The 25,961-nt window shown below is 43.0% G+C and overlaps 1 protein-coding gene and 1 long non-coding RNA gene across 4 annotated transcripts in view; one reads left to right on the forward strand and one right to left on the reverse strand.

Moving 5' to 3' along the window:
• The first annotated feature begins 253 nt into the window (after positions 1 to 253).
• LOC141568477 (uncharacterized) lies at positions 254 to 24,936 on the forward strand. 2 transcript variants are annotated; one of them, XR_016021671.1, is made up of 5 exons: positions 254 to 1,777; positions 1,882 to 1,989; positions 6,489 to 6,694; positions 7,267 to 7,314; positions 24,856 to 24,936. It is a non-coding gene; the product is annotated as an uncharacterized LOC141568477 (long non-coding RNA). The 2 variants fall into 2 exon arrangements; XR_012491622.2 differs by having other exon boundaries at positions 254 to 1,989.
• The window catches only part of STMN2 (stathmin 2), a 44,690-nt gene continuing 40,008 nt past the window's right edge, over positions 21,280 to 25,961 (reverse strand). For both annotated transcript variants that reach the window (XM_019725595.3, XM_074318586.2), the window contains exon 5: positions 21,280 to 22,336. In XM_019725595.3, coding sequence (XP_019581154.1) covers positions 22,277 to 22,336 — 60 coding nt within the window. In that variant the 3' untranslated portion in view covers positions 21,280 to 22,276. The remainder of the gene's footprint in view (positions 22,337 to 25,961) is intronic.

The raw sequence follows: 25,961 nt of genomic DNA on the forward strand, positions 1-25,961 counted from the left end.
CCAACCCACTAGACTCGAGATACAACCAGCACTTTGCAAAAGAATTGTGACTGTTAGAAATGAGGAAGAATTCCAGTGTATAAAGTCTGTCCTCCCGGGCCCAGTGGAGTTTCTTCTCTAGGCGCTCCCTGGTGCAGATGAAAACAACCCTTTAAATGAGCCTTCCATCTGAGCTCTCAGGACTTGTTTCTACTCTCAGAAATTGTGTTATCGAGGCAATTTTAGGGGGGGGGGGGGGAAGAAGCCATTTTTGTTTCTTCTCCAGGAAATCGAGTTGGGCATTTCCATCCTCATGGGAAGGTCCTGATGGAAGCCTGTCCTGTTGAATGACGAGGTGATGTGGGGTGGACTCAGACGTCCTCAAGAAGAAAAAATGAAGTGGCCAAAGTCCTTTGAAGAAGGATCTGTTTCATGACAGACTTCCAAATTGTGAAAAGGACACTGATCTCACAGGTTTCAGGGGGCCCAATGGGTCACGGCGAGTGACCAACTGTATTTGGCATCTTGTCACATCGTGTGCAGAGTTGGGAGCCCATCTGATCATCACGTCGTGTCCTTGCTCAAGGATCACCCCCTGCAGGATGTGTGATGGAGAGTGGAGGCCCGGGCTCAGGTCCCACGTCTGCATCCCTCCCCCACCCCGAGATGGCCCTTGCTCTGTACTGCCAGACGGTCCGTCCACCTCAGTTAGGGTGCATAGTGCATTTTATTATAATTAGACGTTTGCATTTCTCTCCACTAGGTTGCGTGCACATTGAGGGGGTCCCCATTTCTTATACAACCATCCATCCCCTCCCATAATAGGCACTTGTACACGAGTTCTCCATACAATACGAAGCTGTCCTTTGAATTCACTGCAGCCCTCTGGAAGAGAGAGAATTAGCCCCATATACCAAGGGAGAAACTGAGGTGTCATTAAGTTATTCACCCCAAGTCATGCAGTTAGTATGTCGGGGAGCCAGGTTAACAACCCGTTCTAAGAACATGATCCCCAAATCGACTTGATTCTCAAACTCAGGCTCTCTAGCCTTGATGCTGTTTTGCTGTGTAGTCACGGGCAGGGCTTGGCCGTCCTGCTGTATTTCACTGTTGTCACCCATTGTTTCTAAAATCTCTGATAATAAAAATGTATTCCTTTCATGCTGCTGTCTCCTGAGGCCCAGAGATATTTTCCCCACCAAATGTATCTTTCCCAAGAAGTACTAAGTTACCAAGGAAAGGACACGGCGTGTTTTTATTTCTACTTTTCTGATCATACTTTAAAATTTTTCTGTTTTGGAGCATTTCAAATCAGTGCTGGATAAAGATATCCAGCTTTCTGAGAAATATGGCAATTTTGGCCCCTGTGGGAAAGTGTGACTTTGGCTTTGAGTCATGTCTTTTATGGCCTCAGAGGGATGCTAACGTGGGAGGCAGCCTGGGTTATTCCTCCACTGAAGATAAAACCAGGCACAAGTGGGAATTACATGTGAGATTATTGTTTCCAGACAACCAGGGACAGCTAGGCATGTCTTCATTAATGGGATCTACTGGGGTTGTGAGTTTTGGGGGACAGTGGGGTGCGGGGAGCCAGGATAGTAGATACTGGAGAGCAGAGTTAGCAGACCCCAGATGCATAGCTATTTTCGTGAGCTCAAAAGATCTGAAATACTTTGTGTGCTGACACACATGGGTGAGGTGTGGAAAAATCATCACAGCTCAGCAGTGGAGGATTTTAGAGGTGGAATGAGACACAAGCACTGCTGACTGAATCCCAGAAGGTCTGGCGCTGAAAGAGGTGCGGAGTCGTCCCGGGAGACTGGGTGGGGCAGTCTGCCACCTAGTTAGTGAGGCACTCGTCACTGGTTGGTCCATTAAAACGATGTTAATCTGTTCCACCAGACTCACCTGCCTTCTCAGCCACAGAAAGCTCACAGTCTCCAGTGATGCCGGAAGAGGAAAGCAGAGCCAGGAAGTCCAGTTCATTCCCGAAGAAATAGAAAAAGGAAGGTTAGTGTGGAAGCCACCTGTGCACATCTGTGAAGGGATGGATTACTTTTAGCCAAGGGACTATAAATTAAAGCAAGAGCTTAACACACACACATGCACACACGTGCGTGCACACACACACACACATGCACCCAAACCCAACGGACTTATCTTGAAGCCTGAAACCACCGCCAAAGTTCTGGTCATATGTAAATTATTTTACTTTTTACAATGATTGATTCAAAACTCAAATGTCGCTAAAGAAATGGGGTTGGACCTTTAGCCTCTCTTTATTTGAGTTCCATGGACGTTCTTTTGGTATTGGAGGTTTAGCTACTTGCCGGCTGGTCCTGAGTAACTGGTTTTATTTTTTATTCTGTGGATCATAAGAACTGTTTAACTGATGCCTTGTATTAGACATTTGCTGAATACCAAGTGTCCTACTAGATACTTGGCTCGTGTAGGTCATATCTCTAAAAGGCAGGTATCTTCATTCCCATTTTATAGAGGAGGAAACTGAGGCTTAAAGATTCAGTGGTTTGCTCTCAAGGCCACAGAACTGGTGACAGCTGGCCTTCAAATGCAGGTGTCTCTAATTGCAGCATACTTTGTGGCATTGATAAGGCTTTTGGGATCAGGTTTCTTTTGTATTGGCTGCTGGGTGGCCAAAACCAGATTCATAGCCCATTTCTATGGGTGTACAGAGTCTGAGGCGATGTGTGAAGTGGATTGAATTACATTTTCTTTCTTTTGTTTTCACTGCCCTTATGTCCCCTTTCCCAAGATATATTTACTTATTTGTATTTGTATATATGATATATACCAATATATATTATATGTATATTAAACTGTCTAAAATATTTTTTGAAAGATATTTAGGGGATGTAATGGCAAATGGGAAGGAAATACCTATGTAAATAACTATCTAGACCCAATACTTGCTATTGGTTCTCCAGAGAGTCATACAATCTAGCGTATGCCCCTTTTCCCATTTCTTCTTTACTTCTTTCCCATTTCTTTACTTGCGTATCCCCCACTGCCCCGCTCCCCTTTTTGAGTTGTAAAAGGCTAAGCCTACTGCCAGATGTTTGACTACAGGCAAATTATTATTTTTTGAATTGATTGACTCAAATATTGCTAAAGAAATGTTTGGGAGCTTTTTCCGTTCTTTATGCTGGTGCCATTGACGTTCAGCTGACTTGGGTTAGAAGAGGTCCGGCTGCTCATAACAGAACATTTGCCCAGGACAAGTAGCAAATGAAGCCTGCTATGAGAAGCTGGTGATCCGTATGGTTTTCTGTCTTTGTTGAGAGAGAAAAAAGTGACCATCTTGGTCTCTGTTGGGCATTTCCTTTAAGCAAACACATTCTCTGAGCCTGAGACAAACTTTACTCCTTCAGGTTGATGAAACAGCCCCAATGCCTTCCTGAGTAATAATAAGATAGTTATGACCACCAGTTTTGGGAAGATCAAAGCCTTAGCCCGCTGGCAGTTTCAGTCAAAATGGTGCTTCTTTGGTAGTGTTACCAATGGGCACACAAACTGTGTTTAATTGGCACATATGGGGGACTTTTTATTTTTAAAGTTTTATTATTTTATTACATATCAGGAAAAAATATAGTGAGCACATCAAATCTGTTATTTTGGGGATATAATTCCTTAGTGTAAATCTAAACTTTAAAAACTGAGTTGATTTTTTGAGACAGTAGTAAGTAAATCATCATCCTGGTGGCAGCACACAGGGAAAAACTTATTGAGGGGATAGGCTAATCATGAAAGGGAATCCTTTCGTGTGGACAATCATTAATGGAGAAATATGGGTGAAGGATGCAAGCTGATGGGAACCTGGAAATCCTGCAGTGACCAAAACTGTCATGTATTGGAAGGTTCCGTGTTGCCTTTCTGCCCTTCCTCACCTCTCGGAACTTTGCTAAATGTGACCTTCTTGCACTGAATAAAGGTCACTTTGATTTCTGTTGGTGGTGTACTGTTGATGGATGTTCTGCTGACCAGTTTCTCTATAGTACAGCAACTTCTGTTCGTGGCTTTTGGATCATAATTTTCCAGTTGGAGCACCGGTCTTTAAGAGTTTACTTGCGTATCCCCTAACTGAATTTTGAAGATTTAAAATTAAATGTCTAATATTTTTAATCATAATTTTAAATAGTTGTCAAGGATTTTGTTACTAGTATTTTATAAATATTGACACAAAAATAAAACTTGTGTATCACTCATTTTAATGAATCTAATGGAATCTAATCCAAAAAACCACTTAAGAAAAAGGTGTATGAACAATTCCTTCTAGGCCAGTCAACAAATTTTACATCCTTGCTTTTCCTCCTAGAATTCCACCCCTTTTTGGTCTGCATATGCCCTTGGTATGTGGGTCATGTTAAGATTCCCAATGTAGAATAACTCACTGGGCTGGCCAGACCTCATTCTGTAGATGTGCCTCTTCCGGGCCGAGCTCTACCACCAGGTGACCGATTCTCAGAGCTGTGGTTAGGTGGGGTCACCTGGTAAAAAGCATGGCAACCTATGTGTTAGAAACCTGTTGGAAGAAGATTGAGGCAGAACTATAAGTGGTGACCACAACAGCCAAGATGTTGGAAACATCTGTGAGAATTACCCAACCCACTTTACCCTGCTTGGATAGTAATGGGTTCTGGATTCATTCTTTTCTGTATTCCCCAATGTGTGTTGGACATAGAAGAAGCCTAGTAAGTATTTTCTGATTGGCTACCTCTATATATTATTTGTTAAATAGCCACAGCATCTAAGGGATCATAGTAGCATCTCGTGTTGTGATTTGGCATTGATAAACCAAAGGGGATTCCCCCCAACCTTCTCCAGATGTTTTGAACTTAAGAGCCTCTGAACCCAAACCCTAAATATTTGAATTTCCATTGTTGCCTCCTATGATTCCTATGTACCGCCTGGTAAAATGTGTTTGCATGTATTGTATTGTATTTCATGGGTATTGGGAAGATTGATATTTATTCATAAAACCCATACTGATGATGGACTAAGGGCATTTGAAAGGGAAAACACAAAATGCCTTTTTGTTTAAAAGTCTATTTGGTACTGTTCTGTTCTAAGTAATGTGCAGAGGAGAAAGGAGAAGAAATGACAATGCTAGTAATTCTAAGAGCAATGAATGACATGCTGAGTCACCTCAGAGAACTGAATTTGCAAAGTAACCAGCTTGTGGGATATAACCACGCTGCCTTGGTTATCCAGAGAAACTGCCCAGGTAGCAGGAGTTGACCCATTTTATAAGAATCCAGAGTTACCTTAAGTATTCCATTCTGTAATTCCTCCCTCGGTGGAAAACCTACAGCTATGGAATCAAGACGTATACTAGTCTTAATTGTGGAAGGGTAAAGCCTTAAGTATTTCTGCAGTTTCTGGTCTGGTAAATGTGTCATGCAGTTTACTTTTCATAAAGTGACACATAAAACACTTAATTCAATTTAACAAGAAGGTTTGGCTTCTAGGCAGTTTCTTGTGTGTGACTTCAACAAGTTTTCTTGGGTTGGTTACGGGCATTTGTAAAAAGAATTGCATGAGTTAATGGTGGTTGTGCACAGAAAATTAAGTGTTACCTTGCTATTTTTGCTGCTATATCCCTTGGTGCGAATCCCAATGGAAGACCTCCTTCGTCATGAACAATTCCTAGCAGAATACACTTCCAGTTCCATGATACTAGAGTGAGAACTTAAAACATATGAGGAAAGAAAAGCACACTTGGGTTTTCTGTTCTTTATTACTTTGGTGGAGTGGTCACACACGCCTTTTCTCAAAGCCATAAAGCTTTTGCTGCAATGAAAATCCTTCCTGCCGGGTTGCCCAGCAACGGCTGAATCTGAGTAGTTATTACAAAGACAACCCTGTGTGGACTGAAAGGTACTTCTGAAAGATCCTCCATGTCACATGTTTAATCAGATTAGTAGCTTCAGTCGCCCTGGTTTATTGGGAGGCAGAAGGCCTTGGCTTAGTCCTGTCTGGTCTCCATCTCTGATTTGGTTGAGTGGAGACAGATCGGGGTGTTTGGTCAATGTCACCTTGAGAGCAAGATTGGAAAGTGGGACTAGTTTGTTTACAAAGACAGCTCTGTGATCTCATCTCAAAATTAATTTTTAATTACATGGTAATACATGAATATATTCTCCTTGTACAAATGGAATGATACGATGAGTCTGAGTTTCCCTTGACCACTCTGCCTAAGCTTAACTCATTCTTAGAGGTCACTGTTATTATCAGTGCATTGAGGATCCATGTAGAACATTTCCTACGTGTTTACATACATATTCACGTGTAGGGGTTACGGGACATTGCTCTGTGTGTATGTATGTGTGTTTGCTTCACAAAAAGGAAGATCATACGATGTGTTTTGTTTGGCCACTTGCTTTTTTAAATCAACAATATTTCCTGGAGATCTTGTACTGTATACTGTTCTTTTTAGCCGGTATGTTCTTCTGAGAAAATTTCAGGAAGTGATTTTTCCCCTCTCCCTTTAGGTTTTTGTCATGTGCAGAAGTAAGGTGCAGAAGCACTACACCTCTATCATTACCAGTCCGAAATGAGTCTCTGTCACGGAGGAGAGCCGAAGCCAAGAGTGTCACAGAGGGGTGTAGCCAGAGCCACTAGGTCACACGACCCCTGAAGCCCAACCTACTGCAGGACTTTCTGTCGTGTGGCTACATCACTACGGTCACCTTTTGCTGTGAGTCATGGCAGACCCTAAAGTAACAGTGATTTACGTGGAATTAAAAGTATTAAATGCTCAATTATTTTTCATGTAAAAGCCTGTAAGAATGCAGGTCAGGGCTGGTGTGGTGACCACATTCTGTGAAGTTCTCAGAGCCCCAAGTTTCTTCAAGATTATCATTCCACTCTCTCTAGGATGTGGCCCTTACCCTGAAGGCCCAAGGTAATGGCATCTGTTTGCCAGGCAGCTAGAAGGAGGAATGGTGTATGTACCAGAAGAAGGCCAAGTGTATGTACCGTCTGTCTCTTGAGGAAGAGTCTTAGACGGTGTCGGATACACTAAAACCTGCATCCGTCAAGTTGTTGGCTAAAACTTTGTGTGAGGGAGGCTGGGACAGTAGATGCCATCAGGTGATAATGGGGTTATATGACTATGGGATATAGAGGGACAATTCAGTCTCTGACACAGTGAGGAAGTAAACTTCTTTACCATTTAAAATATTGGATTTTGTTAACTTACAGCCAAAGAGATCTTGATTAATAGGCCTCTTTTCTAGTGCATAATCTAGAATATTCTTCTTTTACCAGTCTATTTACCCAGAAGTTCAAGTCCTGGAGACCCTGAATTAATAGACGGTAAGAATAATTGTTTCTGTTTCCCTTTTCTTATCTTATGTTTTCTAAAGGAGAAGATGCAATAGCACGTGGACAGCCTAAGTCAGGGATGGAAATACCTTCTGTATTAAATGCCAGCCTCTCATTGCATTAACCCTGCGGGAGGGCAGGGACTATATTCTGCACTGTGTGCTGTTGTCGCCCAACACGGATTACAATGCCTGGCACATAGTAGGTGTTCCAATAAATACTGTTGAATAAATGAATGACTAGATGAATTCTAGATTGATGTGCATTGCTTGAGGAACTGTGTTGGGGATCCCAGGATGCATCTTGGCTGACCCACATCAATCACGGATCTCTGCCGTGAGCTCAGGATGGGGATGCCAGATCATTGCCCTTTGTAAGTGATTAATGGTGAGCTACCTCAGGTGATTCCTTATAGCAGGTATCTGTTACCATCTTAGACATTTTATGCATATTTGTGTTTTAGTTAAAAACCACCTTTTCCCATAAATGACTTTTTTTTTTCCACATGAGAAACCTGCCATAGTAATTGCACATGGTAGGAATCAATCAATATTTAAGTATCAGTCATGTTTTCCAAAAACAGTGCTGTGCACTCAGTGTATAATCAACTGTCTTAACTAAATATGTCTGCATATGTCTTCCTGTGTATTTACCCCAATCAGCACCTGTTTAACTTAAAAAATAAGCATAATCAGTGCATCACATCTTGTAGGTAATTTTAAATTGAAGGAATAGTAAATAGTAGTGAAGGACTTGAACCAATATAAAAAAAACTGTGAAGATTTTTTTTTTTAATTTGAAGAAAAATAATTCAAAGTATATGTTAAACTCTAGGAGCAATGACAAGGACAGGAATGTCAAAGTAGTCATGGTGATCATGGGAAGCCAGTGAGGCCCATGTGTGCCACTTGGTCTCCTGGTGGGACAGAGCAGGGCTATTTTGGATGGAATGCCTCATGGAGGAGGGAGGGCTCATCCTTCTCTAAGAATCTTGTAGGGAGAGAGAGCACCAAATCCTAACCACTAGACCACTAACAAAAAAAAGTAAAAAAAAAAAAAAAAAAGAATTTACACAGAAAAGAATAAAATAAAGTCAAATTTACTGCAAGCAAGCACACAGAATCTAAAAAAAAAAAAAATAAATAAAATAATCTTGTAGGTAGGTGCCAGTGCAGTTAGAATGCTACGTCCAGTCTTCAGACTCAGCGCCCCATCCTCAAAAGAGGCTCACATGAGTGGAATGAAAAGAGAAATGCGCATGAATAATAATGGTTAATAATAGCCAATGTAGATAGAAGTCTTTCAATGCACTGGGCACCACTCTAGTCACTTTATATTTATGCTTAAGTTAGTTCTCATAAGGAGCTCATGAGGTGTCTACACAGATGGAACTGGGGATTGATTTATGGTTAGAAATATTGTGGTATTCGCTTCTGGAGATAAAGAGAAATGAATCTAAGGTGGTATTTGTCCTACACTTTCATAGATAGTTGAACTGAAATTTCTGTAAAATGAGTGAATGAACAAACTTATGAGATTCCTAGATGGCTAAAGACATAGAGTTGATAGTAACAGGAATTAATTAACACAGAGGGGACAGAAGTGGAAGCAGAGAGCTGCCAAGTGATCCAAAATAAGGAATCCTTTGAGAAGACCACTGGTGACAATTGTTTTGGAGACAATTTACCAGCTGCTAAACACACACTGGGATCTCTTTCCTTTTGCCATTAAGACCCCTAATCATTTTTCTTATAAAGCTGGTTTAATGGTGATGAAGTCCTTTAGTTTTTGCTTATCTCTCCTTCAACTCGGAATGATCACCTTGCTGGGTAAACTATTCTAGATTGTAGGGTCCTTTCTTGCAGCACTTTAGAGATATCCTCCACTCCCTCTGACCTGAAAGTTGCTGATGAAAAATCAATTGTTAGCCTTACAGGGTTTCCTTTGTATGTAACTCCTTTCTCTTGCTTCCTTCAAGATGGTCTGTTTAACTTTTTAACTTTTGCCATTTTAACTACAATATGTCTCGGTGTGGGTCTCTTTGGGTGCATCTTGTTTGGAACTTTCTGGGCTTCCTGGACCTGGATGTCTGTTTCCTGTCCCAGGTTAGAAAAGATTTAAGCCATTTCTTTAAATACAGTTTCTGTTTCTTTCTCTCTTCCTTCTCCTTCTGAGATTCCTATAATGTGAATGCTTGAGTGCTTGATGTTATCCCAGAGATCCCTTAAATTATCCTTATTTTCTTAAATTCTTTTTTCTTTCTGCTGTTCTGATTGGTTGATTTCCATTAGTTTCTCTCCCAGGTCTCTGATCCGCTCTTCTGTGTTAGCTGATCTGCTTGATTCCTTGTTAAGGTGTTTTTCATTTCAGTTATTGTATTCTTTAGGTCTGCTTGGTTCTTTCTTATACTTCATAACTCTTTGTTGAAGTTTCCTAAGTTCCTCTATGCCACTCTTAAGTTTGGTGTAAGCATCCTTATGACCGTTTCTTTCAATTCTTTATCAGGCAAATTATTTCCTTTTCCTTTAGGGTTCTCTTTCTGGGGATTTTTCTTGTTCCTTCATTTGAGTTATTTTTCTCTCTTCATTTCGTTTGACTTTCTAAGTTCGTTTATATGCATTAGACAAAACAGCTATTTCTCCCAGTCTTGGAGAAGCGGCCTTATGTAGATGTGGCCTCAGTGTAGGCTGTGTGTACAGGCGGTTTTGGCAGGCCAATGGGAGCCAAGTGGCATCCAGGTAGGGAGGCCAGCTGTGTGTAGTGACGCCCTGTTGATTCTGCCTGCTCCCTCTGTCTGTGCGGAAACGGGCCTGGGTGATGTGTCAGGGAGCGCACGGCAGCAACCTTGCAGGCAGGCCAGAGCACCTGGGTAGAGCCCTCCCTGGACTCTGGACGTGTGGGGGACGGAAGCCATGATGCTCACCAGCCCCTCTGACTCTGGAGAACTCCCGCAGCCCCCGGAGAGCTCCCAGCTCCCAGCCTTCGCTGTACTCTCTCTGGTTTGTTGTACGGCACGTGGTCCTGCGTAGATGAGACCCCTGTGCAGGCTCTAAGTGCCCACAGCTGAGGGGAGCCGCCTGGAGCTGAGCATGCGCGCAAGGCGCCCGGCGCACTGCCTGCCGGGAGGAGCCGCTCTCAGCGGGGAGGCCGTAGCGGCGCTGGCGGCTTCCGGTTCCAGCTTCCTCGCGTTCCGGGCGGAGGGCTTCAGGCGATGTGGCTGGGACAGGCGCCGCGGGGAGCTTGCAGGTAGGCCGAAGCCGCCGTGAGCGTTCCCGCCGCCCCATCAGGTGGACAGGCGCCTAAATAATGGTGCCCGCAGCCCCTCCGGCCAGGACAGTTCCCCGGCTCCCGCAGCCTTCTCTGTTCCGGCTCTTTCTCTTGTTGTCAGACGCCGTCCGTTCAGTGCTGAGTTGCCTCGCAGGAGTCATCGCTGCCTGCTCACGTGTAGCTTTGATTTTGCTCACGGGCGGGCATGAGGTCGTCGTCCTCCTACGTGACCGCCATCTTGGACCTCCCTGGACTTGAAATTTTAAGTTCACCTTCAATTGTTATATCAAGGCACTTATTCACCTTTAGTCAAGGCCAGTCCTTTCCTTTCGACGCCAATGCTCCCTCCCTGGTCTGACGCCTGTGATTTTATGAGGAAATGCTTCCATTTTACAGGTGTGTGATTCCTCCTGTGTGGACACTACATTTGGGTCAGTGTATTAGGGGACGCCCTCGCGCTTAGCAGAGTGAAGGCACACTTCTCGGTGAAGGTTGTGGGCATGGGCGTCCTGAACAGGAAATCTCCCTGGTCGATCGAAGTCACCCGTGATGTTCACACATTTTTTGCGGGAAACGAGTAAACTCGTCATATCGCTTTTTATACCAAAGCGCGGGAGACGAGAATAACACATATTTTGCACCTCTTTTTAAACTAAAACACTGAAAGTTTCATAGAAAAATATCAAAGAGATCGAAAGATATGAATATTTTACGGAAAGTCTAATTTTGGTGAGAAAATGTCAAAAAAGCCCCACGTTAGGACGCGATTTGGCGGGGAAATGCCCACTTACAAAGTGTTTTAAGCAGCCGGTGGAGAGCAGGTGGGCCCGCACAGAACGCTGTGCAATGAGGAAGGAGTTCCGCCCACGGGAATGTTCTTTCAGGGAGATGTGCAGGCAGTTGCCCCGTCTCACCTGTGTTAAAGGTGGTCTTACCACATGGAACAGGCTGGAAGGTGAGGGTGTCAGGAGTGGAGGGATATCAGCTGTTGGGGTGAGTGTTGGGTTCAGAGGAAGTCATAAAGAACAGTGCAAGCTAACTGTAAAAGTATCAGAGACTTGTGTTTTATTAGTCAGATTAGGTTTCTGAGCACTCTTCCTGTGTTTCCACTTTCTTCTCCTTTATGACTTAGTAAAGACTTTTACAAGTGTTGGCTTGTGTCAGTGCTGCAAGAGGACAGAGCAGACCTGCCCTGGAATCAGCATGGTGGTGGGTGGTTGTGGTGGTGGTGGAATGGCTCACAGGGAAGGTACCCAGTCAGAGCAGCTACGGAGCTTGGGAGGCAAGGTAGTGAAGCGACTGAAGGTGTGTCTGCACAGGCAGACTCCTTCCTATTGCACCACTTACTAGCCATATAATCTTTATCAAGTTACTGGACACTTCTGTGTCTCGGTGTCTCCATGAGATACCAATAATAATGATATCCATTCAACATGCTAGGAAGATTAAATATATTAATATATGTAAACTGCCTAAAACAGTGCGTACCTTATAATAAATATTGTATCAACCTTTCCTTTTTGCCAGAAAACTCTACTTTTCAGTACTAAATTTTGGAGGTTCTGCCTTTTACTTTGTTAAGGGAAATAAATGGCATCGTCTTATTTTTTTATGCCTTGAAAAATTTACTAACCTCCCATTTGCCACTCCGATCTAGATTTTCTAGTCTCTAAACCATATATTGCATCTTATCACCAGAATATTCTTCGTCAGAGCCCACTTTCACCACAACCTTGGATTTATTCTGTCTGTAGAATGTCATCCTTTTTCTTTCCTCTGCTTTGTTCAGGTTGGTCTCATCTATCCCTTTCCTTTCTCTTTGCCTTCATTAAGGATGTTCCCTTACTTGGAATGTCCCTCATTCCCAACTCTTTCCCTCCCCTTCACCTCCACTACATTCTTCTAGACCTAGATTACTGCAAATGTTTTCAGAAAGTACGCTATGACTACCTTGGCTTTCAACTCTTTATAGGTCATCTCCATTAGATGTTTCACATGTACCTTGAACTCAATATATTTAGACTTGAGCTCTTTATCCCTCACTCCCATTCATTTTCTTATAGTTCTTCTCCTCTTGCTGCGGCCAGGGGTGAGTTGAAGACATGACCCAATAGCAATTAAGAATACTCAATATAGAAATACGTAATCATTGACACTTCTCGTCCCTATCTCCAAAATCAATTGGCTACCATGTTGTCTTGATTCTATATCCTAAATAAATCCTTATTTCATCTCTCTCATTAGCTTTTGTCTTCATTACTTGCCTCTAATCTCGTTCTACTCCAAACCATCCTCCGTACAGCAGGTACAATAATCTTACCACTACACAAATGAAATTGTCGTAGTTTTCTCTTGATATTTTAAAGGCTTTTTATTGTGTAAAGCTTCCCCTTCCCTTTGCCATCTAGACTCTGCCCTGTTCTATTCTCAGCTCCTATCATCGCTCAACTTTTATTTTGAGCTTTAGCCATTAATGAACCACCATGCCATTTCCTGACTCTGTGCTTTTGCACACTCAGTTCCTTCTACCTAGAAGACCCTTCTACCTTGGAAAACACCTTTAAGACTCTCCTCAGATGTCACCGTTTGGTGATATTTCTTCCAGTTCTCATGCTCATCTTGAGCATTGTCTCCCTCTCTCTGTATATCTATCGTTTAATCTTCGAAGTAAATACACACACACACACACACACACACACACACACACAGTGCCAAAAATGTGTGTACACATTTTAAGAAGGCAAAAACTATTAAAATTTTAATACTCAATATATACCAATAACAAAAGATGAATCAAAGTCATGTTTGACTTCAGCAATTATAAGAGGTGCTTAAAGTGGTTACCATCAGCATAATTTTAATATAGTTTACTCCGTTCTTAGAATGTGTGTACATTTTTTTGAGATTATATATATAATAATCTCAAAATACATTGAACGTAAGTGATTTTTTTTACAGGTCTGCATCCCCTACCAGACTGAGTTCCTCCTGAGTGGGATTGTGGGTTATTCAGTATCATTTTTGTTTACCATGATATTCCACCGGTATGTTATAGATAGTCCATTAATCTTCACGGAATAAATTAACAGAATATAAATTATACTCTCTACAACTACAGTGTAAAGTCTGCAAGGGCAAGCACAGTGACTTTTATAGCCACTCTTGCATCTCATTCATATTTAGAACTTAGCAAGTGTTTGACAAATATTTATTGACACTCTGTTGAACTCTACCACACAGAAGTAGAGTGTGTTTTATATTATTATTAACAAATGTTTTATGAATGTGTGCCATGCTCTCATAATTAGATTTAAGTTCCTTTAGGGTAAGGACAGTATTTTATACACTGCTCTCCCCACAATGACTCCCGCAGTGCCGTTTAATGAAAGCCCAGTGACTGAACAACCAGGTAGCAAAGCCTAGGTTATTTCCTTCCAACTTTTATGACTTTTTATTTGTAGAACAGTATCTGTGCTCTCCCATTAATGGTTCCTAGTGAAGATGTTGCTGAGGCTCCTGGGAACCACCTCCTTTGGGCCAAGCACAGGCTCTAAGCTCTTTATACAGGTCCTGATGTGCTCTGCCAGGAATAACAACTCTAGGTGTCTCAGATAACATACTCGTGAAAGCACCTGGTCATTGACTTTTGCCAGGAAATGGCAGCGCTCCAAGCCCTGTTCATTTGGCTGGCAGAGTGGAGTGAATTCTGGGCAGCCTGTCAAACTTGGGTGGCCATTTTCAGTTCTTCCCCAACCAGCAGAAAGCTCCTCTGTGTTTCCTTATCTGCCAAGCAAAAAATGATAATTGCCTCTCATCTGTCTCAATGAGTTATGATGAGGTGAAACAGGACTGTTCTGTATGAAGGAAGCAGCGGTTGGAAGTGCTTGAACAGCATTAATGCTGAGTAGAAGCCGGAAGATTCCTTCTCACCTGATATTAGTACCTGCTGTGACCTATAGCTGAGTGATGAAAATTATAAATGATTAGGAAGTGGAGATTTGTTCCGTTAGAAAAAGACAATTATAGAGTTATGAATATGAAACACCTTCTACCGTTTTAACACATTTTAATCCAATTACAGTATTTGTCATCATCAAGGATTGTATATTTTATTAGTTACGTAAAAGGAGTGAATAGCATTTGATGTCCAGTTTCTCTGTTTTTTAACAGATGTATCAGACGGGTGCCTCCTGGGCAGAATGATTGCCTTGGTCAAGAGTAGTCTTCACATGACCACACACTGCCCTCTGGTGGTTCAGAATAATCTCACAGTCTCTCTTTCCTCTCCTCTCTCCCTCCCCTTGCTCTCCTCCCTCTCCCCTTCTCCCCCCTCCCTCCCCTCCCTCACCTCTTCTCTCTCTTCTCCCCTCCCTCCCCTTTCCTTTCTCCTCCTTTCCCCTCTCCACTCCCTCCTCTCCCCTCCCCTCCTTCCCTCCCTTTCTCCCCCCTCGTCCATTCTTTCTCTTTCCTCTCTCTCCTTCCTCCCCTCCTCTCTTTTCCTCACCTCACTCTTCTCCCCTCTCCCCTCCCCTCCCTCTATTTTTCCATACACGCACACAACTTCTTTCCCTCCTGTCTTTCGTATTCCACAATGTTATTTATACCATCACATCTGCCATATACACTGTTAGAATTCCATAATAGGCTTACTCATCCAGTTTGATGGTCAAGGAAACATTTATTGAGCACCTACTATGTGCTAGGCATTTGCTACCACTTGAGACAGGAATTTTTGGACACCTTTGTCTTATCTATCCCTTTGCTCTAACAGGGCATGTAGGCCAGTTGACGCCTTTCCCCTTTCTAGGTTTTGGTGAGTATTAGGCAGCAAGCAGCTATTGTATTGAAACTAAAGCAGTGAGTGTCATCCTGAAGGACATAGAAACAAAAAAAAGAAAAAACAATCTTGAAACAAATGCAAGTGGAAACAACATAACAAAACGTATGGAATATAGCAGGAATATATCTTAGAGGCAAGTTTACAGGAAGAAGGGTCTACATGAAGAAAAAAGAAAGATCTCAAATAAACATTGCCAAGACCGATGTCAGGGAGCTTACCCCCTGTGTTTTCTTCTAGGAGTTTTTTGGTTTCAGGTCTTAAGTTGAAGTCTTTATTGGGGTTGCTTTTGTGTATTATGATGTAATTCTTTTGCATGTGCCGTTCAGTTTTCCCAGCACAATTTTGAAGACACTGCTTTCCCCATTTTATAGTCTTGGTTCCTTTGTTGTAAATTAATTGGCCATATGTACGTGGGTTTCTTCAGGGCATTAAAGGGTCTACATGCAGGTAGATAGATTGGTTTTGAGAACAGAGTCAATAACATTTTCTAATGTTTGGCTATAGAGAAAGAGGGGAAATAAAGTTGATTACGGTTTTTGGCTGAGCAGTTTGAAGGATGAAAATGCAAGGACTGGGGAGCAGGATTGGGAGAGAATACTGGGAATTTTGTTGTGGGCATGTTAAGTTGAGGTGCCTGTTATACAAATGTACAAATGGAGATGGTGAGTAGTCAGTTGGCTCTATGAGACTGAAGTTTAGGTGACAAATCTAGAGAGAAAAGTTTGGGAACTGTCAGCATATGGATGATGTTTAAGTTTGGGGCAGTGGAAGCCAAGTGAAGAAAGATATCACGGAGGAGAAAGTCATCAGTTATGTCAAATAATGGGTCAAATAAGATGAGGCCTGAGACTTAACCAGTGGATCTGGCACCGTGGAGATCTCTGGCAACCTGGCAAGACTCGTGTAGGCCCAGGAGAATGGGGGTAAAAGCCTTACTGCAGAGGGTTCATGAGCGAAGAGGAGGAGAGTTATGATAGTGAGTGGAGACAATGCTCTAGGAGCTTTGCTGCGAAGTGGCGTGGAGAAATATGTCAGTAGCTAGAATGGTTTTTAAGATAGAAGAAATAATAGCATGTTTTTATGATGACATTGTAGGAAAAATGTTGAAGGAGGAGGGAGAGGAGAGAATTCCTGGAGCAATATATGAGTTGCTGAGAGAAGATGGCATCTAGAGCAGAAATGGAAGGACCGGCTTTGGATAACTCCTCTGTAGCAATAGACAGGAAGGGAGAACGTACGCGTCAGGGTGGTAGGTGGATGTGTGTGCTGGTGGGAGTCTGTGGATATTAGATTCGAATGACTTCATTGCTTAGTGAAGGAGGAAGGAGAGTCATCAGCTGAGTGTGAGGATAGGGGAGGGGATGTTAGACATTTGAGGAGGTTTAAGAGAGTATGAGACTGAAACTAGAGAAATAAGGTGTGATTGCCGGGAAATAGTAAGGGCTCACTTGACGTTCATATTCATGAATTTAATGGAAGACCCTTCAGAATAGCTGTGTGATTTCTACAGCTGTGTTCATCTGCATGGGTACAGGCATGGACTAGACGTGGTGTTTGTTTAGCTGGGGTTATCGGTTTGGCCAACTGAGAGCAACCCATTAAAGAGGGAGTTGCAGGGATACGGAGAGAGAACTTGTAGTATCGCCCATGGACAATAAGCTGGTAAGGGGGGAAGTGAGGATTCAGGAAGGACAGGGCATGAAAAGGCACTGTCCAGAATTCCCTGGAGTCCCAGTGTGGTTGAAGGATAGGAGACCAGGTAGGAAAGGGGTTCGGCTGGAAGGACAGGAGCTGGTGGTCCTCGAGTGGGATGCATGGCATGGAGATAGTGGAGGGATGTGACTATGGGTAATGGTGAGATCCAGGGAGTAACCATGAGAATGAGTGATGGAGAGAAAGTGGAGGAGCAAGGGCACTAGAGGAGGCAAGGTCAGGGGACTTGATAAGATGACGAATGTGGAAGCATCATCTATGTGGATGTTAAAATGGCCAATCATTAGGGCAGAAATAGAGCTGACGAGAGTAACAGTGACCGGTGACCTCAGGGCTGGCAGTAAACACCAACAATGGAGAGAAGAGGTTGAATGAGACCCAAGAGTGAATGTTTCAGGGAAGAGGTAGACTGATCTGGAAGTGGCCAACAAGAGCAAGGTAGCTACTTAGCACTTCTCCTTGAGAAGCTTGCAGGGCAAGCAGTGTCCACTGGGGAGAGAGGGGTTCCCACTGGGAAAGACCCAGAGGGAATTTAAGGGGACAGTGCACACACCATATTCAGGAGGGAAATGCCAATTTATTTGTTACCAACCCAAAGAACTGCTGGTGCCATACTTGCTCCTTTCTGAAGTTGGTTTAGTTCAGCTAGACTCCATGTGGCACAGTGGGAGGCAGGCTTGCAAGCGGAATTAGCAGCCCAGGTGGTGTGATCGGCTGGGACGTGTTTGTGTATGTGTGTGTGGAACACTTCCTAAATCCTGGGGATTCAACAATAAGTGAGAGGCTACCTTAGAGGGCCTTATGGTTAAGTGATAATACAGTGTGATATATGTTAATAATTATTGAATCTTTGCTACGCACCAGGTGCTGTGTGAGGCTCTTTTATATAAGCTCATTTAATCTTCTCAGACGTTATATTAATCACCTCATAACAACGTTGTGTTGCAAACCATTTCAAGCCGCGGTTGGCTCATGACAACACATGTTCCCATTTCTTGCATGTCTTCTGTTCTGTTCCAGGCTGTCAGGCAGCGGGGCTCGGCTCCAGGCTTTTCACTGGGGTCAGGTCAGCTCATGTGTCTCCACTTTTCCCTTGTTACAGCAGCTTCTGTGTGACACGTTCTCATGGCAGAGTATAGGAGTGAAGGCTGGCAAGTCTCTGCACATTTAAAGCCTTCACTCATGTCATATCCATTGTCATTCCATTGGTTCAAGTATGACGCATGGCCAGGTCCAGCCTCAGTGGGGCAGGGAAATACACTCTGCCTCCTCTCCTGGGAGGTACTGCAGAGTCACATGGCAAAGGGTAAGGATGCAGGGGGACAGTGAACAGGGGAGAACACTGATTCAATAAACCATAGACGTTTACTATTATGTCACCCCCAACTTGCAGGTGAGGACATTTAAGGAAGAGAAGCGACACGCCCAGGCTCAGAGAGCTGAGAACTCTACCCAGCAGAGCCCAGGCCCTTGGCCACTACACTGTTTTATGCAGGCTGCTCTGGGACCACATGCGAGAGGTGGCTTACCAGCCACGGGGGGTGGGAAGAGTTCAGGGAGGCTCTTGGCGAAGGGAGCACCTCAGCAGTATTGACCGGACTGAGAGCTTCTGTTTGGTTTAGCAGCAAAGCGGCCGTTGGTGCTGGTGGGAGTAGTTCCACCAGAGAGGTGAGAGCAGGAAGCAGATAGTGGTAGGTTAATGGTGCATAGGAGGTGAAGGATGAGAAACAACTTCTAGAAGCTTGACTGAAATAGATGGGAAAAAATAGGACAATGGGATTGGAATATGACAAACGATAGCTTTTTTTTCCCCTTCCAAGACCTGAGTGTTTCATACTAACCTGAAGGGTAGTAGAATGGCCTTGTTGTTGGATTTAGATGTAAACTTCTAGAAGTTGTTGACAAAAGCATGCCCGAGAAGCTTTTGTTTAGTTTTTTGGTATCTTACCCTTCAAAAAATATGCCTGTGACTACAGTTACCATCGAAGTAAGTCAATGAAGAAATTCCTTTTGCCTTGTAGTATCTGAGATAAATAGATCAGTTGGTTAGATCTGGCGTCCCTCCCAATATCATGGCTTTCAGTGGTTTCTTTGGCATTTAGAGCTCAAATTTATTGAAAATATGTAACCACCTGAAAGCTCGAAACATTCCAGGTGCTTTCTTTTGACTCTTATTTTCCTGCAAGGTGTACTTCTTCATTTTTGTCTTGGTGGATTCCTTTGTGTTCCACTCCCACTGTTTTGAGTAAGACGGAATGAGTTTCTTTTCATGACTGCCACCAATGCAGTGCACCTGATTGCGATAGAGACCCTCAGTGTCGCCGTCACCAGGAATCCATACACCTGGATGATTTCAGTTTGAAGTGGGGCTTCTTGCGTGAGGCTGCAGACAAGAAATGCACACGTTCAGGCTTCCACAGAGACCGCAGGGATCAGAAAGTCTGGTGGGGGGCGGTGTTCCTCAGTCTGTTTTTAACGAGTCCTCTAGGTGACTGAAGCACGCTAACATTTGGGGACCACTGGACGTAACCCATCCCTATCAGGGTGCTGAGATTTGGGGATGGTCTGCTGATGAGCTGCTAACAAGGAGAGAAATCATGAGAAGGGGGTGCTGTGACCTGGAGCAAAGTCACTCACGCCCCTCTGGGCCTTTGACACTTGGCAGTCGGACTGGCTGCAGTGCCAAGGTAGGAACCCACGATGTCGTGAGAAGCAGTTGTCAGCTGTTTCTAACATTTCAGAAAGCTTCATGGAGATGGCAGGTTTCCCCCAATAGGCTGCAAGGACTGGCCAGAACACCCAGTTTTTTAGTTCTGGGCCAGAATAAGCAACTCGACTGTGAGCTGCTCGAGCATTCATTGTCATGTTTCCAGGGCTTCATCAGCAGGGTCTGGCTCCGTGGGAGCTCTTCAAGTAATGTTTTCCAAACTAAGTCACGTAAAAAGCAGCGTGAAAATGCAGTTTACTTTGTGCCAGAAGCTCTGATGGACTTTGCAGAGGAAGATCAGGAGCTTGTGTTTCTAAGCGCGTTATCTACTGTTACAGCAAGTGTTGGATTCCCACAAACAAAGGGTATTCACGATAGAGACCAGGTGGCCTCAGCCTTGGGCTTGGCGTGGCAGCTCCTCTGGCCAGTAGCCCAGCGTATTTATTCGCAAGTCAGTGCGGTTTCAGTTATCTGTGATTCTCTGCTAAGACTGGCCGTGCTTCCTTTGGCCCTGGAGGCCCCATCTGGCTCATGGTGAGACCCTGCTGTGTCCACTTGAGCAGGGTTTGCTGACAGTGCCAAATTCAGGAGGATGGGGGGGGCGTGGGGGGGAAGGGGGGGCAGGGGGGTGCACATTTTAACAGGCTGGGGAGGGGAGAGCGTGAGGTGGGGCCAGAACCTCCCCAGTGCTGTGAAAGGGCCTCTCTGCTTCCTCAGGATGCTCAGTCTGAGCCTGTGGTATCTCCTTCAGTCCTGAATGCTTTTGAGGGCAACAGATTGAGGACTCCTGCTGTGTTGGCCTGACAGAGGGGGAGAGAGGAAAGAGGCTGCCTGCTGTTCCAGAAGGGAAGTGAATCAGCAGCGACCTGGTTTCCTTCAAACGCTGATTATTGTCTCTGTGCTTAGTTTTTTAAAAAGTTGAACTGTATTTATGAGAATTTGTGTTTCTTTTTTTGTTTTTTAATAAGGGTTTATTTGAGCCAAACTGACAGCATATGCTGGGGAGCAAGATCTCAAATGTTCTAGTGCCTCTTTGCTTCTGAGATTGGGAATCCACTGGCCATTTCAAAACCTGAACTCCGGGGCCAGACACGTGAAGGGGCGAGAGAACAGACCAAACCTTTGTTAGTTCACAGAACTCCAATTCTTTATTAATCACAGCTTGCTCACAATGACATACAGGAAATTAGCACTAATGAAGAGTAAATATGCAGGCAGCAACCTTCAGGAGTTGGGAGTTGGGGGAGAAACAACTTCAAAACTGTGATTGGTACTTACGGTGGGTATCTGGTGATTCTTAGTTGGTACAAATGCCCTGCCTACCGCCCTTAACTGTGTCAGCCCTCACAGATGGAGTGATTATTTTCTTTTCAAAAGGCAGGATTGCCTCACACTGGGGAAGAAAGACCAGCTTGAGGGAAAGTCCGCAGTGTTTTTGATTGTGTGTGTGTATGTGTGTGTGTGTGTTTTAATGCAACAACCAGCTCACAGTTTCCAAGTGAAAAAGTATTCAGTAGCATCATGTACTTGTACTATAGGTAAGAGCTTAAAATGAACATCATCAATCATGGCACCCACAAATAAGCCACCTGACACATTAATTCATTCCATCAAAAGAACTTAAACTAGAGAATTAAGCCCACTTCATGAAGAGTGATTTCATGGCTGCTTGAATTGTTTAAAAGGTAGCACTTTTAAAAGGTTTGGTTTTTTGCTTCTACCCAGATTGATCTCAGGTCTGTCCTGTCACTCGTCCCTTTCTAAAGCCAAAGCACATTTGTGGCACATAATCCCTTGGGAGCAGAAGGCAGTGCTATGATTGGTGGATTTTCTTAGCCCGGTTTTGTTGTTTCTAGGTAGTAAGTAGGGTATGAGCGAACAAATGTGGAGGTTGGTATGGAGTCCTAACGCCTGTGATCTAGGGATGGTCTTGGTCAAGTTCAGCGATGACAGCTGTCTAGGTCATTAGGCAATGGTGGATTTCTAGCACCATAGACTGTCTACGGACCTCGTTTTTCTGTTGGAATGAAAACGGCAGGGAAGGTCATCAGACGTGGGGAGCTTCGAAAAGAGCAGACCTAGCCAATTCATTTGAGTGGAAAGACACAACATCAAAAGCCTGTTACAGGACATGTAAGATTATGAAATAACTTGCATAATGCAATACTTGTATTTTTTAACAAAAATGTAAGTATTTACAAAATAAGATCCAAGGTATTTTTTAAACATCAAGCAAAACATTCTGCAAAGAGACCGCATTGATTTTTTTTTATTTTTATTTTTATTTCTGTTTTGTGTGTGTGTGTGTTTTATAGTGAGTTCTTTTTAAACCATGTCATACATTTCCCATACTGATACCGCGTGATCCATGATAATATAGGCAGGGGGATTTACTAGAGGTGGGGCGCGCCGTACCCGCCATCGCTTTAGCCAGACAGTTCCACCTGGAGTTCCTTGTTCCTGCGGACCTCCGCGGCGTGCCTCTCCTGAAAAACACCAAGGGGCCAAGAGATGTCAGATCCTTGCCGATGGGTCCCCAGGGAACCAGCAGGGCCTGCTCACACCTCTGCGTTCTGTGTGCTTGATTGGAAGTAACCCAGTTTGATACCTACCTTTAGGAAATTCTCTCATTTCCCAAGAAAGGAAAACATGGGCCCAGTACATGTCACATTACAGAGCATCTTACAAGATCTTTAAGAAACAAACACTGTATTTGACTGAAACTGTGACCAAAAGGTCATATGAATAAGAGAATTTTGAATGATTACGACCACTGTCTAAATCCAGAGGATAACAACAAAAGGTCATCTTGTTTTCCCTCTCATTGGTGGTTGTCCTTTCCCTTAAGATCTTAAGGGTTTTATAACTGTCAGTGAACACTCTGGGAGCATTAGAGGCAGGATGAAGATTTTTTGTATGCTTCCTAAACTTTTTAATTAAAAAATTTTTTTTAAATTTATTTTTCTTTATATATTTTACTTAAAAATTATGTGATTTTTAATTTTGTTTTTCCATTACAGTTGACATTCAATATTATGTTAGATTCGGGTGTACAGCAGAGGGGTTAGACACTTATATACCTTACCAAGTGGTCCCCCTGAAAAGCCTAGTACCCACTGTATGCTTCCCAAACTCTTCACCTGTGAATTCAAGCCTTTCAAAGCTTGAGTCCAAATGACCTTCCCAGTCTTCACCACCACCTTCTGCTACACATACTTGATGCTTCAGTTTAGCGGAATGGTCTTTTCCTGTAGTTGTCAATGCTTAAGATTCCTAGTCTTCTGCCTCCATTTGGTCAGGATTGCAAACTCACTCTTTAGGCCCTGGTGGCAGCGGTCCCTTTCTCCACGATGATTTTCATAAGACTGCAAGCTAAGAGGAATCTCACTGTCCATTTGCTCACCTGAGGAGCTCTTTCCTTTTGTGTGGGAGTGATTTTGTTCTAACTTGTAGTGTGGGCATTTCTGTTCTGTCTCTTCTGCTCGGTTAGCAGATGCTTATATTTGAGCTTACCCCGGGCCAGGACTATTTTCTCGTTGATCTACGTAGAGGGCACCCCAGAGTGTTTTGCAAATGGCATGTGACAGGGGGTACTTATGTACGTGGGAACCAAGCTCTAAAGCAGGTTTGGGAACCGAACTTCCTGAGGAGCCAGTATTTTTTCATGCCCTGTTTGCACTGGATGATTATAAGCACATTATTTGCCTTGCATATCACAGGTGCTAAATAAATGCTTGTTAAATTAAACCTTTAAAATGGTAATTATTATTAGTCTTATTTTTCTGCGTAGGATATTGTTCATATTGTTATTTTTACCCCCAGTAGCTCTAGAAATTTCTTGTGGCTCTACAGATTCCTTTTGTTCAGGGGCAATGACCTTGACCAGCTATAAAGTAAATCTTGATAAATTCTATTACTCTCTAGGCGTCTCTGCTTACAGCATTCTTTATTAAGCACTTACTGTGTACCAGGTCTGCATGAATATGGATTTTATCTGTATTAATTCCCTTGATTCTCACAAATAATTTTAAGTAGGGGCTCTAGTATAGTTCCCATTTTACAGATGAAGAAACTGAGGCACAGAAAGGTTAAGGAGTCAACCCAGGAGCACCTAACTAAGAAGTGGCAGAGCTGGGATTCAGACCCAGGGAGCCTGGCTCAACAGCTCATGCTCTGAGCTATGACACAACCTCAACCTTAGTGTGAAGAGGCAGTTTTACCGTCGTGTGAAAAGGTGTGTCTCTTCAAATATAGGTTCTGGAAGAAAAAGGCATATGCCACACTGAACTTCCTTCAAAGATACAGATTAGAGTAAGCAGGAAGTTGACGAGAGAAGGAGTTTAAAAGCAGTTTTATATAATTGGTTTCAGTGAGCTTTTTGTGTATATTCAAAAGCCATGACGAGAAGGGGAAATAGGCATGTATAGGGATCACGTCCTGTTTGGAACTGTCACAGGGAGGTTGGCATGGATGCAGGTCACGCTCCCTTCCTTTTGTTCTGCTATTATGAGGAAAAAGATGTAGCAAAATCTTCTTCTCATGCAGAAAGAAAATTAGTGAGAGCTGAGCTCTGACGAAAATTGAGAAAAAGCCCAGACCATCACTATGCTAGAAAAAGCCAGAGCCTCAAGTCTAAAGATTCATGTAAACTGAATTTTATAATATAATAGGAAACATCATTAGTGCTATTAGGCTCCTTGGAGTACTCTTCTTATTAAACTAAAAATTAGCCGTAAAGAAATGGATTTTGCCATAGGAAAGAGCAAATATAATCTGTGAGCTTGAGATAACATGAAAAAAAGGAAATTTAAATAAATTCTTAGTTTCTAGGAAAAGTGTTGTTTGTTTTCAGGTATTTTAGTCAATCTATTTGAAAACTTTACATTCAATTAATCAAATATATACTCATGAAATTATAACGTCACTTTATATAAAAATGTGGGAGAATCGAAGGCAGACATGCAGGAGGCATGTGATTTTCAACATAGTCTGTTTTTCTTATCAGCAAACCGTCTACAATTATCAGAAGACCTTGAGTCCAGAGATTTACTGAAGCAGCTGCAATACTCTAAGTTCATCAAGAAGGTAAGGCTCTTTTCTGATAATATTCATTTCATTACTGAGCTTCTAATATTTGCCAGGCACTGTCAGGCCTTCTGGACTAGACAGACCCCCACGGATCTAAATTTGCAATGCTCTCTGCAGTTGACCCTTTTCCTCCCATCAGCAGAATGGAAGTGTAATAAATACTGTTTTAGCATTCATGCCACTATTCCTTTGGCATGCACAAATGCATAAAACATGGTTTTAGGAAAAATTCTGATTCTCTAAAAAAAATGTGATTAGGATTTCTGTACAGAGTGCCAAGAAATGGGCGGTCTTTTTGTTTTCTTGACCCTTAGCCTAAGTATCCAACGTAAGCAAGGGTATGAACTATTAATAGATGACTTAGGGGGTCATTCCCATCTTGCATTTGAACAGGTTCATTAGATGTGAAATGGGGATAATGACAGCATCTCCTTTCAGGGTTGTTCTTTGGGTAAATGCGATGATGGTACGTGCCAAGTGGCTGGCCTGTAATGAGCTATCAGTCCAGGCTGGGTGGAATGCCATTTTCCTTTCATTATTCACTGATCAGACACGTTCAATAGTAAATAGTTACATAAATGGCATTTGTGAATCGGAATGACAAGAAAACAAAAGTCAGATGAGAAAAAAAAGAAAGGCTACAATAGATGGAAACTGATAATGGTTGAAATCTATGTCTGAAGAGTTATGTATCATCAAAGTCATCTTCTAAGTTAAGAATCACAGAATCTTATTCCCTTAAGAAAAAAAGATTTTTTTTCTTTTTTAATCATTTGAAGGTACATATTATGTGATACTATTATCTTAAAATAATGGCTTTAAGGTTTTCACCTGACCTTTCCTACATTGTTAGAGGTGACATGATCAATTTCACGGAAATAGTTTCTCATTTCCTAAGTACAGTACTTCGTGGGCGGAAGGGCTAAGGAGTTGTGAAGGCTGTCTGTTTTCTGCTTTTCTTCCTCTGAAAGTGCCTCTGCTATTTGTTACAATATTATGGGCTGGGCAGTCTTGGCATTGGTG

This window comes from Rhinolophus sinicus, chromosome 7, assembly GCF_057876585.1.
Source record: "Rhinolophus sinicus isolate RSI-liver-muscle chromosome 7, RSI-T2T, whole genome shotgun sequence".
Lineage (NCBI taxonomy): Eukaryota > Metazoa > Chordata > Mammalia > Chiroptera > Rhinolophidae > Rhinolophus > Rhinolophus sinicus.